This window comes from Stegastes partitus, unplaced genomic scaffold (assembly GCF_000690725.1).
Source record: "Stegastes partitus isolate 25-593 unplaced genomic scaffold, Stegastes_partitus-1.0.2 Scaffold180, whole genome shotgun sequence".
Taxonomy (NCBI): Eukaryota; Metazoa; Chordata; class Actinopteri; family Pomacentridae; genus Stegastes; species Stegastes partitus.
Genome location: NW_007577911.1, coordinates 372115 through 389603, shown reverse-complemented (window position 1 = coordinate 389603; position 17489 = coordinate 372115). Strand labels below are relative to the sequence as shown.

General features: G+C 41.3%; 1 protein-coding gene across 11 annotated transcripts; it reads left to right on the top strand.

Moving 5' to 3' along the window:
• Nucleotides 1-1674: 1674 nt before the first annotated feature.
• sytl2a (synaptotagmin-like 2a) lies at nucleotides 1675-17489 on the top strand. 11 transcript variants are annotated; one of them, XM_008280041.1, is made up of 18 exons: nucleotides 1675-1720; nucleotides 3739-3945; nucleotides 4157-4311; nucleotides 4821-4944; nucleotides 7711-7780; nucleotides 7868-7961; nucleotides 9595-11610; nucleotides 12157-12258; nucleotides 12377-12430; nucleotides 12544-12629; nucleotides 12817-12921; nucleotides 13296-13468; nucleotides 13671-13773; nucleotides 15060-15221; nucleotides 15303-15399; nucleotides 15491-15596; nucleotides 16385-16590; nucleotides 16984-17489. In XM_008280041.1, exons 2-18 carry the CDS (start codon nucleotides 3845-3847, stop codon nucleotides 17130-17132), a joined length of 3903 nt encoding a protein of 1300 aa, XP_008278263.1. In that variant the 5' UTR covers nucleotides 1675-1720; nucleotides 3739-3844; the 3' UTR covers nucleotides 17133-17489. The 11 variants fall into 11 exon arrangements, with proteins under 11 accessions (XP_008278263.1, XP_008278267.1, XP_008278266.1 ...); XM_008280045.1 differs by having other exon boundaries at nucleotides 12374-12430; nucleotides 12565-12629; XM_008280044.1 differs by having other exon boundaries at nucleotides 12374-12430; nucleotides 13299-13468; nucleotides 15315-15399.

Genomic DNA, 17489 nt, shown 5'->3' with positions numbered 1-17489 from the left:
TCAATTACTTGCGACTGCTAAGGTAAACTACAGATAAAATCTTGTTCAGTCTCTACTCTTTGGGAGGTTAATGCGACGCTAATTACTGGCTAGAGCTTGGCCTTGAAAGTGACGTCCCGTCCAGCACCAGGCTCCATGTCAGGCAGAGGAGGGTCGTGTTGGAGACTACGGCAGCGACTTACCGGAGAAAAGGTAGGCTTATTAGTGTAAGGTAACTCAGAATAGATTTTACAAGTTAAATAGACTTTAGCAAAACATTGACGGCCGCTATTGTTTCGTAGCACATCGGTAGCTTAAGTTAATTGGGCCCGGGGCCAACTCAGTGTGGCTAACGCTAGTAAACTAACTGATAGCATTAAGCTAACATCTACACGCCGTGATGGAACTGCTGACTGCATCTTCAGATGAGCTTGTTCACATATTTCTCTAAAAAGAGAAAGACACCTGATGGAGATGATGCTAGCCAGGTAGCATTAGCCTTTTACTGACTCATAAACCATGATGGTTCGGTAAAAAATAATAGTGATCACACTGTAATCAGATGTGAGTGTAAATGATGTAACATTAATGTTTAATGTGTAAAACCAGTATCATCAGACAGGGAGGAGCAGTGGACAGCAGCAGACATTTAATAATATATCATCAGACACAAACTAGAAACCATTTTAAATGATTAGGGTGTAGGAAACTGAGAGAGACAATGTCATTATTGTTTTTATTTGTGGGTGAAGACTGACCAGAGAATCAGGCTTCAGGGGATCAGCTGCAGTCTGGATGCTGCTGATTTCCTACAACAGAGCCTCAGAGCTCTTCTATACAAAACCCAGAAAAATGAATTGTTCTGAGCCTGGGTGCAAACTTTGCCACTGATTCTACAGCCCCATCAAGAAATTATTATTTATTGTTTTTATTTTTATTTATTTAATTAGATTTTATTTTATTGTATTAATTTACATTCAGCCTTTAAAAAGCCATTGTCAGCTGGCCATTCAATTAATAGGTTGTAAAAGTAAAATCTGAAGTCAAATGTCATTTGTTTACGCCGCCACGGCTCCTGGAGAGCCTGCTGCCCCCGCTACTGGAAAACATCCTGGAGGAAACACTGAACTGACCTGGAATAAGAACACGACACAGCTGGTAAAGAAGGCACTAAAAAGACTCCACTTACTGAGAATCCTCAGAAAGAACAACATCAGCCAGAGACTGCTTGTGTCTTTCTACCGCTCCACCATGGAGAGCATCCTCACATGGTGGTTTGCCAGCTGCACAGTGGCAAACAGGAAAGAACTCCAGACGGTCACCAGAATGGCTGAGAAGGTCATTGGGTGGCCTCTGCCCACACTGGAGGACCTTCATGGCTCTTTCTGCCTCAGGAGAGCCAACACCATCCTGAAGGACTCCTACCACTCGGGACATTTCCTGTTCGAGCTACTAATGAGCCATAAATGCCTCCTTGTTGCAAAAAGTGCAATATATTGTAAACATACAACTGCCACTACCTCTGTCCAGTATCCACTCTGTGCAATATACACTTTGTTCATGCTTGTTATTTAATTTCATCTTTATATTTATATATATTTATTGCATGTAGTTGTTTACAAAGTTTTTTTTGTTTTCCAGCTCGTCTCTGCTGCTGTTCCTTTGCAGCTCCTCCCACCTACAAGCAGCCCCGGAGCTGCTTGTAGTTCAGTTTTCTCTCAGCACGGAGTAACAGCAAGAGGTGAGCTGACGGCCGTCTGACTTTACTCTGGGAAAATGTTGTTCATTTCTTCTGTACTTTCTGCACTTTCCCCTTTGTGCTGCTGTAGTGTTGGTCTCACTCTGTTAGGATGATGAACTTAGATGTCAGTGCAGTTCAGGAGGAATATTTGGTCAAAGTTAGAACACAGGGACACACAGAGATCCTTATTTTTTCTTATTATTTTAACTCTTTTCAACACTGCTTGTATGTTTTATAACCCAGGCAGGGATTACTTAAGATACATTGATATAATTGCTGACATTTATTCATATTAAGTTCATGCATTTTTATATGAAACCTCAGAATTGGCTTCAATGAGTCGACTTTAGGATTTTCCAAAGCAACGTCCTAGTTGTCATTAAAAGAGATGTGATGCTTCAGAGACAGACGTATATCAATAATATGTGTTTTTTTGTTTTTATTTACTTCAGGGAGTGGAGAATATAGTTACTATAATACTGTACGGTCTTAATCCTTCTATATAGTTACTTCTATATGAAGAACTTTGTCATTTCTTCCTTGTGAAGCACTTTGGGCTGTATTCTTGTACAGACAATGCTACACACGTAAAGTTTTATTACAAGTAGTAATAGTTACCTTCTGCTTTAAACTACCAGGAATGTAGGTTGTAAAAGCTTCAGTTTTCTACAGGTGGTCTGACAGTAATGAAGAATGAAGTCACATCACTGCTGTCAAAATAAGGAAATAAGTCCTCTGTTCAGGAGGCTGAGAGAACAGGAGGGGCAGCATTCTTCTTCTTCTTCTTCTTCTTTTTCTGTTTTGCCACATGAATCTGCACGACCTGTTGCAGGTAAAGCCACGTTACTTCGGGCTTCTTACAGCTGACTTTTAATGCAGCCATGTGCTTCAGAATAACAGGCATTTACAATCTTTCTAAGTCGGATAAACAGTGTGAGTCAACCACACCATTTTCTGTGGAGCAGCTGATTGACATTACTTCTTCATTTGAACGTTTTAACAAATGTAAGGGGGCCAGTCAAGTTCTACAACACTCTAATGTGGGTCAACATAGACTTTATCAGAGCTTGGAGCAGTTCCACAGAAAGATTTTGTTTTCACTAAAGGGAAAGCAGCAGCTCTGTTTTCGGTGTGTCGTGTTGGCTGCAGTTCACACGCTCACAGTTAAAGATCCATATCATGCTTATGCGTTCTGTGTATTTGTTCATGTGTTTGTGGTTGTGTGACAGAAGAATGAGACAGAGGTAGTCAGGGGAAAAGTAGGAAAGAAGGAAATGTTTTTAGCGGGAATAGTCGACAGGGTGTGCTCATTACATGTCGAGGCAGAGGAGCGGTTCATCAGGCTGCTGTGGAGGCTTGAACATCAGATATCAAACAGAATATGTCCAGACAAGTTTTTATTGTCACACAGACAGAGTAAGGTGTCAGGTTTCATGGGGTGGATTTAAAAAAAAACTGAAATCTAATCTGCATTTCTTGGTTTGAATCCCGGCCTGGGATCTGTCTGTGTGGAGTCTCCATGTTCTCCCCGTGCAGCGTGGGTTCTCTCCAAGTTCGACATGAGGTTAATTGGTGATTCTAAATTGTCTGTAGGTGTGAATGTGAGTGTGCTTGGTTGTCTGTCTCTAAGTGTGATAGACTGGTGACCTGTCCAGGATTGAACCCTGGTTTCACTCTGAGTCAGCTGGGATAGACTCCAGCCCTCAGCAACCTGACAGAGGATAAAGTTGAGCACAGATAGTGAATGGATGGACACTCCTAAGCAAATCAGTTGTTTTTTGTTTTTTTTACTGTACTGTCATGTACTGCTCAGTCTGTTCAATGCTGAAACAGAGACTAAACTTTCTTCTGTAAATGTCACAACATACAATTCCCCTTTTCCTTTTGTTTTTCTTCATGTTCAAACTGGTTTAGAACACATCTACAGTAACCACATCTACAACAGGTAAAGCTCCAGAATCAATAAGTCCTTTTAACTGCTTTCTCCGTCATCTTTCCACATCATGGATCACCCACAGATGACACCAACTTGACTTAGAAGACAAGGCCACTGGGAGTCATGTCCAGTCACTAGAACGCAGTGGGAAGCATCAGCAGCAGGAGCAGCGATAGACAGCAGTCATCATGATCGACCTGAGCTTCCTGACAGAGGAGGAGCAGGAGACCATTCTGTCAGTGTTGAAAAGAGACGCTGAGCTGAAGAAGACTGAGGAGCAGCGTGTCCAGTAAGTTTCTGCTGTTTCATGTTTCAACAGCTTTTGAAGTTTGATCAGTCAAAGAAAGTCACAAAAGTCTGCCCTGAATTCCACTTAGAGGTTTCACGGTCAGAGAAAAATTAAGAAGAAAATATTTTTGGGGAAAAAGTGACGCATTCTTCAGTTTCATACACCTGAAAGCAAAGTTACAGACATTTATCACTCATGTGTCTGCACTCAGGAATCTGCAGAAGAGGGTGGGTGACAGAAGCCAGCTGAGGTACCTGACAGGAGAATGGTTCTACGAGACCAAGCAAATCCGCCACCAGGATCGTATCCATGGTTCCGACATCATCAGAGCATCTATGAAACACACACATAAATCACTAACTATACGTGAGTCTGCTACACCCTACGTTACTTCTCTTGTTTCATTTCTATTTCTGTGTTCTTACTTAGAGGACGTCGGTTCCTTGATCTGACACATTCACACACGAGCAGCTAAAAGAATGTGGACGTATGCAGCTCATATAAGCTCTGAATGTTATCTGAACAACTACATCTGAATAATACGAGCTGCATGCGATTTCAAAGCCGTTCTAATTTTCTATACGTCTTTGTAAAGTGATAAAATCCTAAAGCAGAAAATAATTTAAACACAAAAACCTCACAGCCTACATGTTGGCCTTAGATTTACAGTATATCGATCATTAGTTTTCAGTTTGTCCTATTTATCAGTGTGATAGTACTTATGTGCCTCTGAAGCTTCCAAGTTGGTCAGACCTGTAGTTACAGCTGCATTTTTTATATGCTACTGTAAACTAATCATTAGTTTACTATGATATAATGAATATAACCGGTATGTGTGACTTTCAGTAACAGCAGCTTTGTGGTTTGTTCTGCAGTGGAACTGTCACAGATATTACCAGAGAGGTCCAGTTTTGTCAGGAGTGAAAATAAAGAAGTGTTTGTCCCACCTGCACTCTGTGGACTCCTTCAGGAGCCTCACGCGCAGCTTAACAGTGAGGGGTGAGTATGGTCTTTATCACTCCGGCTTGAGTTTCCAATGACTTCTATAACTTCTGTAGTACTTTTGTCACACAAAAACAATCACAGCAGCACTTTAAACCTGTGGCTACCCAAGCTGGTCTTTCATCAAATCCTCTCCAAAACCCAGAGGAGACGGAGAAGAAAAGACCAAATGAAACAACAAAGTCATCCCCTATGTTGCAGGAGTTTCTGAGAAGCTCAGGAGGATTTTTAATAAACACAACATTCCTGTTCACTTCAAGCCCACCAACACCCTGATAAGGAAGCTGGGCCACCCTAAGGACAAGACACCAAGACATAAACAGAGCAACGTGGTGTACGCAGTCCAGTGCAGCGAGGAATGCCAAGACCTGTACATCAGCGAGTCTAAACAACTGCTCCAAAAACGCATGGCTCAGCACAGAAGAGCAGCTCCTCAGGACAGGACTCAGCAGTCCACCTGCATCTCAAGGACAAAGGACACTCATTCAAAGACAATAATGTACAGATGTTGGCCTGCAGGGAGGACAGATGGTTTGAGAGAGGAGTGAAAGAAGACATCTATGTCAAACTGGAAAGACCATCCCTCAACAGAGGTGGAGGTCTGAGGCATCACCTCTCACCTGTTTACAATTCAGTCCTAAAATCTCTCCCCAGGAAGATCAAACCACATCCACACCTAGCCACAAATGACCCTAATGAACCCCATTGTGGCAGGGGGAGCACTAATGACTCACAGAACAAGGGGGAGGAGCAACAAACCCCCAACTGAAACCAAAACTCAGGTGTTAATGGATCCTTAAGGAGATAAGTATCTGGAACTCCCAACTAGTCAGTCAGAACTGATGGAGCCTCTTGGATGAGAGGTGGAATGTCTTCAAGGAACTCAAGTCCAGTTGTTACGATTAATCTACCAGAATAACCATGACCTGGAGGACTGAGAATCTTCACTGACAGGCAATAGCTTATGTTTTCTTCTCAGTGCAGTGGTATAACTGTACCATGAGCTTTATAACAGTTCAAACTATTGTTTACACAGTTAATGTCTCGATAGTTTGTGGCTGAGTCTAATGTGTGTATCAAATAGGTCCTTCTTCAATGGGCTCACAGGAGTCAGCAGCTGTCGTCAATCATATCACTCTCTAGAAGTTAGGAGGCCATGCATCTTAGAAAATTCTGAGTTATAGGAGCCACTGAAAACATAAGAATACCATGACATACATATGTATTCAAGGATACTTCAATAATGGCCGCACCTTCCCATTTTGGGGCAGAACTATATCCTGAGCTCACTGTCTACAAAAACGAAAAAAATGTAAGCAATCAAAGAAAAATGTAGAGGAAAGCTTCAAGCTGATGAGTTGCCGGTCCAGGACAATGCGTCGTCCACACGGCACAGGTGGCAGCAGCAGATTGGTAGGAGAGCCATGTCCACACTGACTAGGAAGTAGCTGTTACCACGATGTTCCAACATAAAGAGGAGCAAAGGACTGCCACAGATTAAACTAGTGAGGCTCCAATAGAGTGGGAACACCACTGTCACCTGCATCCACCGAGCAGAGGAGAAAGACTGCTGACAGACTAATCAATGTCAACTCTTAGATAAGACTGCACCGGCTCACTGACAAAGTCCCATCAGAAGACATGCTTGCAGATGTGAAAGCAGCTCTACTAACTGTCCCTCCTACCATGACCACAGGAACAAATGCACTCGTATATACCACAGCAACTGTAATCCTGAGGATACATTAGGATAAGACCAAGAACAAAGCATGCAGAGAGTGCCCTGCATGGAGGGGAAGGTTGGAAGAGCTGGACAGCATCAGGACCTGATCCACTCCTACTGGGGAAGTTAATAGTGCTCCATGGTGGTAGCTGGAATGGCTGACATTGGGCAGAACAATCCTGATTATAAAAGATCCCCACCAGGGTGCAACATCTTCAAACTAATAACCTGCCTCTCAAAAACACAGAAGCTCTTTGAGGACATCATAGCAGCTATGCTGAGTAAATGCTCAGAGGGATATGGAAAACAACGCAAGAGGGTGGACGCACTGGTTGGCAGAGCAATCCCTCAAGACTCTTAGAGTAGGCAGACTTACATGAACACTACCAGGATTAACTATGCGAAAGCCTATGACTCAATTGCCCACACATGGATGCTGAAGTGCCTGGCACTATTCAAGACTACCAGGACACTGATATCCTTCATCTGGAACTCATTGCAGCTGCAGAAAACAACGCTGCACCTACAAACAGTAACTCCACATTGTATAAACAAAATGATCCGTGTTGTTTCTTGAGCACCATCACATGCTGCGCTACTAGAGCAGATTATTCAGAGTGTAATTTCCAGTGCATGGTCTTGTGCACACAGTTACGAGGTAATTGGCTCTGTAGTTCTCAGTAAGCTCCTTACAAGGTCAGCTTTCACATGTTCATGTTTTTGCTACTTCTAGGGAGTAATGACACATATCAATATCGTACGAGCTTTGCACTGCCTTCAGCTGCGTGGACTGGTCGACTTTTACATAAAGGCCTATATATATATATAGCTGTAATTATGTGTCTCGAGACACATTAGATAGAAGGTTAAGTTGCAGCTTCCACAATCATTTTCCATAAACAAAAGAACAGACTGATGGCTACCAAAACATGTCTGTCACATGGAAGGCTGCACTGCCCTCCATGGGGACTTTCAAAATCCAGTTTAGAAGTTGCACAGAGATGTTCAGGACATCATGTTGTTTTTGTTTTTTCTAACAGGGATCATAATCTGAATGATTATCAATCACTGCAAGATTCTGCAAAACCAGTTTTACAGTCGCCCACTAAGGTAGGATCCTGTTAAAAAGTTGGGTGTAAGTCCATGTTGCGGTGTGCTGTAGGTGTTTCGTGTATCAATGTTTTTCTTCTGTTGCAGAGAAAAAATCCATTTAACAGTGAGCTGACTTTTAACGAAGAGGATGATCGGTTCCTGGATGGAGCAGTAAATCAAGGCCAGACACCAAATGAGAGTGAGTTATGATACAAACATCACTTTGTGCTACTTTAAATATGTATTTGTATCATGAGTATTTCTATATCTACTGTGATCTAATAATGTATCGTTTGTTATGTTTTGAATTGTGGACCGGTGAATAGACAAGTTGTGAAAGCAGTTACAGTTCAAAGCAACGTAAGTCTGGTTCCAGAAATCTGTTGCACGCTTCACTTGTTTCAGCCTTTAATGTTAAACAGAAAGTTGGCATGAGCAGCGGCTGCATGGCAGGTGAAAGCTTGCACTGGCTTGACATTTCTATCAGTTTTATCATCTGATTGTGTTCCATCCTGTTTTGTTGCAATTTCAAAGAAGGCTTTTGGGAAATGGACACTTTCATGCAGGGCCTGGTGGGTAACATACAGGATTATAAATGTTCAGTAACTTAAGAACCACAGGTATTTGTGACATGAATAACCACTCTTATGATTTAATGAAAGTTCTGCATTACTGACAGTGTTTTTTTTTATTTTTATTTTGTTACATTATTTTTACAATGGCTGTGAAATGAGCCAGTGAGTGGGGTCAAACTGATTTTCTCAGGGGTTGTCAAAGGAAAGGGGGGTCTAAATGCCTGAGGCTGCCAGACTAGCCAGAGGATTACACAGAGGAACATTCCAAAGCCATAATCTCTACTGCATGACTTGTAGCTGCTGGAAATATTTCACAGGAGCTGTGATGTTTTTATAGTAGAAACTATACAATAAGAAGGAGACAACACCGGAAAAAAAGACAGTTTAGAAGAGGCAGAATTGGTTAGTTAGCTCCTAAATACCGATCAGCAAAATATACTTTCAGTAAAAGTACTCTTTCTGCAGTAAGTGTCCTGTGTGACTGATGCACTGTTTAATCCGACATGTAAGTAAGTTGGTAATACTGATGCATCAACATCTAGAGCAGGGGTCTCGAACGCCGGTCCTCGAGGGCCGCAATCCTGCAAGTTTTAGATGTTTCCCCTCTTCCAACACACCTGATTCAAATGATCAGCTCATCATCAAGCTCTGCAGAAGTCTGATAACGATCCTGATCATTTGAATCAGGTGTGTTGGAAGAAGGAAACATCTAAAATTTGCAGGATTGCGGCCCTCGAGGACCGGAGTTCGAGACCCCTGATCTAGAGTTACCGTCACACTACTGGCAGCTGCACTTTTTATGCTTCTAACGTTAAACACGATAATAATGATAGCTCAGTCACCCGGAATGCATCGGTTCCAATGCTGAAGAACAAAGCAGTCAGCACCACTTTTCAGGACTGTTTTGTTGTTTAAGGTGCGTCAGCAGATAGACAGACTAACTCTTCTGCTCCTCTGGGTATCCTTGCATGCTTCCAGCTCCACAGACTCTCTGTTCACTTGCCTGAACACACAGAGTCCAATTAACCTGGATTTTCCCAGTGAGACCTGGACAGACAGGAAGCAGGTTAGGTTCAGGTCCGTGGTTGGTCATACTGATGTGAAAAGGAAAGATTGGATTTAACTGGGATCGCACAATTTGCTGCTTGATGCTGACCCCTCTGTTCCCTCTGAGGCACAGGTGACTAATTATACTGTGTAACATTTAGTTGGAAAAATGTGCATGAGTGATCTGATGACTGTTTGCTGTCCTTGCAGATGTCTCTGAGCATTATCATTTGGAGCTACTGAGCCCTGCGGTGTCTAGCTTTGTTTCTGCTGAGCGGGAGTCAGGTAAGCCTGTTCACACAGAGACAGGGTCTGAAGAGGACTGTCACTCTCAGCTTGAGGCCACAGACTGGTCAGCCGGACGCAGCGTTTGTTCTGTTGATGCCACCTCAGATACTAAGCCCTCTCCTAATGGCAGCTCAAAGAGTTCCTCTCTTGCCTTTTCACCAAAACTTAAACAAGGACTGATTCGGATGTTTACAAGAGAGCAGGATAAAACCGCCCAAGAGCTGCAACAGAAAGAAGAGCTGAATATATCTAAACAGAAAGAGCCAAGTAACACACAACATCTCTCCGAAATGGTAGCAGATGTGCCCGTGGACAAACCTGCAAGTGTCAAACAAGAACCTAAACTCCCTGAAATGGTGGAGGTCAGAACACTGCAGCTTACAGCACTGCAGAACACTCCATTTAAAGAAACAGTGACGTCAGTCGATGCAAACACTCAGCAGGAAGCAACAAAAGGCAGAGATAATCAAATTTCAGTAAGACTATCCAATCTGAAAACATTCTGGGAGAGAGAAAACAGTGGCCCAAAAGTCATCTTTACTAGAGAAGGGCCAAGACAGGACAGCGTCGCCAAGACAGGAGTAGAAGCTTTACATTGCCCTCAGACGAACTCCAATAAGAAGAACATAGACAAAAATCTGTCACCTCAGATAGAAATGACAGAGGAGGATGCTACAGGCTGGTCCCAAGACAAGAGGTTGTCACCACAGACTGTCTGCAGTGTAGATTTATCAAGAGACGATGGCACATATAGAGCTAATCCAGTCTTCATCTATGAGGAGACAGATGACTCTGTAACAGGTTCTTTAACAGAATCTCAGGTTTCTGAGCAAGAAGAAAACGTCAGCTCCTCTGTATTGCCTATTGTAGCGCTTAACACCCCAAAGCTAGGGCAGGATATCCCAGTTCCCCTTCCAAGGCAGTCCAGTTCAACTCATCAAGAAGGTCGAATAACCGAGATCAGTGAGCCTGAATATTTTGGGGAGAAGGAACATACTAGACCCAAGAAAATCAGCGAAGTCAAGGAAGCCTCAAGCAGTTCAGTCATTTTTCACAAGCCAGTTTCCTCTCAGTCTGATCTCAGAACATCTGTAGACAATGAAGAAAAGTCTGGGATAGGCGCAGAAACATTCTCATACAAAACCAAGTCTAATGTCTTGAAATCGTTAAAAGTGACAGAAAAGGGTTTTGTCAGTCACAGTCCAGACAGATCACAGCTGAGAAGCACTGACAGTGTTGCAGATGTACAATCACCAGGTCACAGATATCAAGTCATGGTTGATACAGAGTCTCAAGAAAGGCCCTGTAGTCCCAGTAAATTCCAAACTCCAAGATCAAAAGACGAGGATGAAACAGTCAGGAGGAGTCCATCGAAGACATGCCACCCAAAGGTCCTACCTCGAGAATCCTCCAGCGCTAAGGGATCCAGGCTGGAAGACTCTCCCCTGAAAACCTTTTCAATAGACATCAACCCCCAAACGAAAGCCACTGAGGAGCAACAAGGGAAGCCAACACCAGTGCCAAGACAGAGGAGGAGTCCCTCACATGCAGCAAAGCAGACAGTGTCCACAGACCTTAGTGCAGACATCACTTCCCCTCCTTTACATCAAAGTAGTTCAAACTCCTCAACTTCACCGCACTCCAGAAAAGCTTCAGAGAAGAATTTGGGTACCTTTACACGCCTCGCCAGATCTTTCATCCCTCAGGACCATCAGCACTATCTTGGACCAAATGAGAAGACACACATTCCTCATTTTCATCAAGACAGTGATGCTGTACTCAGACCTAAAAGTGCAGACAGAGAATTAGTGAGAAGTGACAGTCCCACTGAAGGAAGTCCTCATGGAATCAGTTCTTGGTCTGTCCAAATCAAAGATGGAAACTCCAGCCCAGATGCAGCAGCCAGGGCCTGGTCTCTGTCTCAACCAACTTCAGGCAGTAAGCTTTTGAATTCTGTCTTCACTGATACGGCTTCAAGATCATGAGTAAGACATGCGAATCACAGTGATGCTTGTTTTTGTTTTTTTTCCAAACAAAACACAGCGAGTTAGGACATTAACACTCCATAGAGTCCCTTTACATGTTGAGTGATCTGCTGTGCTAATTAACCTTAATATTGTGTTTTCTCTTTGAGTGCATCTATACAAAACTAAGGTACAGCGATTTAGATTTTAGCTACCTTTTAAGCTTTAAATGCAGATTTTTAGTCTGTCGTTTATATAATAAGAGATCTAAATCAGTAAAAAGAGCTTCTATTGATCACTACTATAAAGATTCAAATTACCAATAAAATTTCTATTAATTCATCCCCATATAATATAAACACAGTCTGGTTTTGTTCCCAGTTTTTACTGTGATCATGGGATGTTTTCATTTACTCAAAAAACAAATCAGTAACATTCTTTGTGTTTTTATTTGCTGAGTAATTCATGAACTCTGTGCTGAGTTTGTTTTCCAGAATTGACTTTGTGTCATCCTTGACAGGCCACAGTGAGAGTACCAGTCCCATCGTGTCAGCTCTGAAACGATTATCTTCAAGAAGCATGACATCATCCAGAAGTCTGGAAAAGCTCACCTCAGAAACAAGTACCAGAAGTCCTAATGTGTTGATTTCTAATGTGTCATTCTTTTCTGTGATATTTAACTTTATATAGGAACCGTTAGTAGTAGAATACTGTGTCATGGTTCAATTTCTTTGCAGAAGAAGAAAGAACCCAAAGTAACCCAAGAGAACAAATGAATCTAAGTGTGGATGATGGTAAACATGTGACCTTATCTTAACACACACATTTACCAGATAAACAGGAAGACTGAGCAGTGATGCAAACGTGCAATAGTTCATGTACTTCATAGTCATATCTTTTTTTCCAGTTTCTTCACTTTCACCATCAGACTCTTCTCTGTCCAACCCAAAGACAAAAACCAGCGTGTCAGTGCCTGTCCTTCAGCAGGATGAGGTAAATCACTTCAATCTTTGTCTCTGAACTCACAACAGAAGGATGATACTGAGTGTTTGATATCTACACTGCAGCTACACTTACCAACAGAGGAAAGTCTGAAGTAGAAGCACGTACAAAATGCAGATGTTTGTGTTTGGATTTTAACTGTCATTAATTGATTTATGCTCTGTGATTATAATACTAGACAGACAGTGACAGCACTTTGGACACCAACCTGGGATTTAAAAGAAAAGCCAGCAGCTCCATGTCGAACATAAGTGTCTCCTCGGGAATGGCCTCCTTATCGTCTGTATGTACACACACAGCTGCTCGATAACTTCATGTTGTGATAAATCCAAAGGTTGACTGTTTACCACAAGATTATTTTTGTAATTAGTCTAAACTTTATCCTTGACTATTGCTAAAACATTATAAGATTACCTCATTTGTAAAACGTTATTATGCATAAGGATCACAAATAGAAAGTTTGGTTTTAATAAAAGCTTGGTAGTTTTCTAAAACAGCTGCCTGGAAGGTAACATTTGACAAAGACACATAAAACTGGCTCATGCAGTAGAATGAGTTTTCCCCTACAGCTGACTGCAATCACTTTCACTTTAGACTGATCCTAAGTTAAAACCAGAAAGGACTTTATTTTGTCTCTCCTGTCATGTTACAAATAAGCAGGTCAGTGGCAGCCTCAGCAGCATTTACCCTTCTGACTTCGGTGACATTGAAGTCCAGGGAAGCATCCAGTTTGCTGTGAACTACATTCAGAACCTTGGAGAGTTTCACATCTTTGTGGTGCTCTGCAGGGATCTGGCAGTGGCTGACACCAAGAAGAACTGCTCTGACTCGTAAGTGCTCGCTATAATCGACATAATCAGGTGATATTTCTGATATAACGTTTGGAAAAGGGAGCCTGTAGGTCAAAAAAGATGGTGAACCGTGTTACATTTATAACACAGCTGTCTTTTGCTGTCATTTGAACATTTTGTTATCATCTTTTCTATACTTTCTAGTTGAGGATTTAAACGTAACTCTGATGTGATTTTATAGGTATGTGAAATGTTATCTTCTTCCTGACAAAACAAAGTTGGGAAAGAGAAAAACCACTGTTAAAAAGAAGATGTTAAATCCAACCTTCAATGAAATCCTCAGGGTGAGAATTCTATATTTAGTCTCTTACACATTTATCTTTACATCTATTTGTTCTATATTTTAACATTAGTATCCTGGTTGCCAGTGATGGAATGTAAATACAGTCGTGACACGATAATCAGACCCTTAACAATCCAAAACCTTGCTATCCGACAGGTTTTTGGGAAAACGAATGGAACCCATTAAAAACAGCCTTAATATACCGACAGCCTTGGATTCCGACTCCGACATGACATTTTATGTCACTAATAAGGATAACAGCCTATTATCTGACTGAACAATCCCACAGATTGGCTACGTTCAGACTGCAGGACTTAATGCTCGATTTGGATTTTTTTTTGTGAAATCCAAATTTTTTTGAGAGTTCGTTCACATTTCCAATTAAATGTGACTTGTATGTGATCTGCTGTGGGAACTTCATACGACGCATAAGTGTCCCGCATGCGCAGAAGAGGACACGACGACGTCACACACAGCGAGCGCGCTCAGTGTTTACGAAAGTAACACGGATGCTAACGGTGGAGCGTATCTGTCACTCCCCCACTGCCACTGATGGTGGAAACAGAAGTGTGACCGCTAACTAAACTGGCATCAGCAGCCAAATACTGCCTGTGCATTCCGGCCACTTCCACCCCGTTGGAGCGCTCCCCCGGGGTGGAAAGTTTTACATTTAGTGTTGGATTATCGAGTCACGACTGTACAATTTTCTCAAGCACTGTACTTACCGTAAATTCTGGACTATTGAATACACCTGAATATAAGCCACACCCACTAACTTTAAAAAGAAAGCAAGTTTTGTCCATATATAGGCTGCACTTGAAACCTCAGCTGACCACGTTGTAACATGAGATATTGACACAGAAAGATATAACTTTAGCTGTATAAGCGTGTCATTTTTGGGAGACAGGCTTCTACTCTCACATTGAGATGTTGTATTTTTACTGATGATTTTGGTCATTTTTTTTTCACTTAAAAATATTCAAGCTTTAGAAACAGGATTTTTTAAAAGTTTACTTTTAATTCTGATTAATTTGTGTTTAATCATTTTATTTAAAACAAGCATTGTGAAGTAATCACTTGTAGATAACTGTCTTAGGAAATTCACACTACTTTCTGAACTTTCAATGAATGAACTAAGAAGGGCACTGAGTACGTACGTCATCTACTAACAGTCTTTTGGTGTCGGTGAGGTTTTAAATGCAGGATTAGAAATTAGTACTTTTAGTTAAGTTAAGGCTTTGAATCTCGTCTACTACCAGTGACAGTCGTATTCTTTTCTTTTCATAGTTTAAAATCCTAATGGAGGTGTTGAAAACTCAGAATCTGAACGTCTCCATTTGGCACAACAACACTTTTGGGCGAAACAGCTTCTTGGGTGAGGTGGACCTGGATCTGTCAGAGTGGGACTTCAGAAACACACAGATTAATGAATATGCATTAAAAGCCCGGGTAAAGACTTCATCACTTTAAGTGTTCCATGTGTGTTGTAGCTCTGACTAGAGATTTACTCACCTCAGCCTAATCCTTCAGGTCTCTACACAGACATCAACACTCTCTGCCTCACATTTGATGAACAGCAGAGGTCAGATGAGAGTCGCCCTGAGGTTCCTGCCGCAGACATCCCACAGTGAGCTGATGACTCCTCCTGTATTTTTATTAGTTTGTTTCCTTTAGTTTGATCATCAGAATCATTTATCATGGTCTGATGGCATCTACAGGAAAGACAGAATCTAGGATGGAGACTGGTGAGGTGCAGATTTGGGTGAAAGACTGCAAGAATCTTCCGTCGGTCAGAGGAGTCACAATCGACCCATTTGTGAAGTGGTAGGACACACGCAAACTTTATTCACTATTAAATTTATTAAAAAAGAAGATGACAAAATGAATTATTAGAAAATACTGATAAAATACATATTTACCAAAGACATAATCTAATAATTTTGTAAAAATGAAACCGCCTTTTATTTTTCAGAATAATACAATTTATTTCTTGTCATTTCAATTCAATCCAGGTTTATTTTTCAAATTCCTGCCAATCTAGAAAAACGGTGTAGAGCCAGTTATGTGATATCAATTCAATTCAATTCAATACTTTTTCAATACTTTAAATTATCATTACAAAATAGAAACAGACTTTAGAAAAGTGACATCTGCAAATTACGAATTTTATTTCAAGGATGATGCAGTTTTCATTAGTCAGTTAACCAACTGGTCAAAATCAGCAACTATTTTGATTATTGATGAGCCATATGTACATATTTTTGCAAGAAAAAAACACCAACATTTTATGGTTCCTAAATGTGAACGTGTTGCTTGTCCTTGTCTTCAATTAAATTGAAAGTATTTGGGTTACAGACCAAATTATCAATTGATTATTTAAAAAAAAAAAAAAAAGCTAAGGATTAAAAGAATATGAAAACAATCATTAGACCCACCTCCGTGAACTGTTCTGTATGCGGTATATTCTAGCATTATTGTGATTGCTTATTTAATAATGTCCTAGTCATTTATTTAGTTTTAAGAACTTTGTGTTTCTAATCAGTATTTTTCATCAGATTTCTCCAAAAGAATAAATGGCCTTTACCTATTAAGATACCTTCTTTCTGGTGCAGCACTGTGCTTCCTGACACGAGCCGGAAAAGCCGTCAGAAAACACGGGTGGTGAAGAGGACGGCCAACCCCATGTTCAACCACACCATGGTGTACGATGGCTTTCGAACGGAGGACCTCAGAGAGGCCTGTGTGGAACTCACAGTGTGGGATTATGACCGACTGCACAACCACTACATTGGCGGTCTGAGACTCGGGCTGGGGACAGGTGAGTCCCCTCCACTGATACTCTTTAGCCTAACTTCAACTGGAGGCAGTGAACTTAAAAAACTAAGACAGAAGTATTTTCCGACATGGGGGTGACAAAGGAGGGAGGGAGCCTGTGAGCCTCTGAGATCTAGACTTGTGACTCTAATGTGTGATCTGAGGTAGGATATGCTAAATGTGTATCCACTAGTGATGGTATGAATTAGCCATTCACATTCCCATCATGGGGACGATTAGTAAATTCAGGTTATTCCCTTTTTTCGTCTGTATAAGACACACAGACATCATCTTAATAAGTGGTGTAAATGAGGTATTTGATTCCTCTTCACAAATATGCATCAAAAACAGACACATGCAGCATATTAATTGAATACCTCCTGTCCTTTCTGTGCAGGGAAGAGTTATGGAGTGAAAGTGGTTTGGATGGATTCAACGCCAGATGAAGCAAACTTATGGCAAAGGATGTTACAGTCTGATGGTGAATGGGTGGAGGATGAGTTACCTCTGAGGAAGTTGGTGATGGCGAAGATCACGTCAAAGTGATGTTTTACAGAATATGTTGATAAATGTGTGAAAACTACAGGAGGACAGTGTCTTTTGGATGGATTGATGTACTGTATATACACTGAGTGGAAGCAGTAATGAACGGCACTATGTGTATATCTGATGATGATTGGATAATAAATGAATACTCTAGTTTGTATAACCCAAACCATGTGTTCAGTTTGTCATCTCAAAGATGTTAAGTATTTATAAAGATCATACAAAATAGTGCAAATCAAAAATTTAAAACATGCAATTTTGATCTGTAAAGACACTTGATGTAAGGGCTGATTTGTAAATTGTTTGACATGATTCCTGTAAAATCTTTAATAAACTGGAAATGGTTGTGACCTGTAA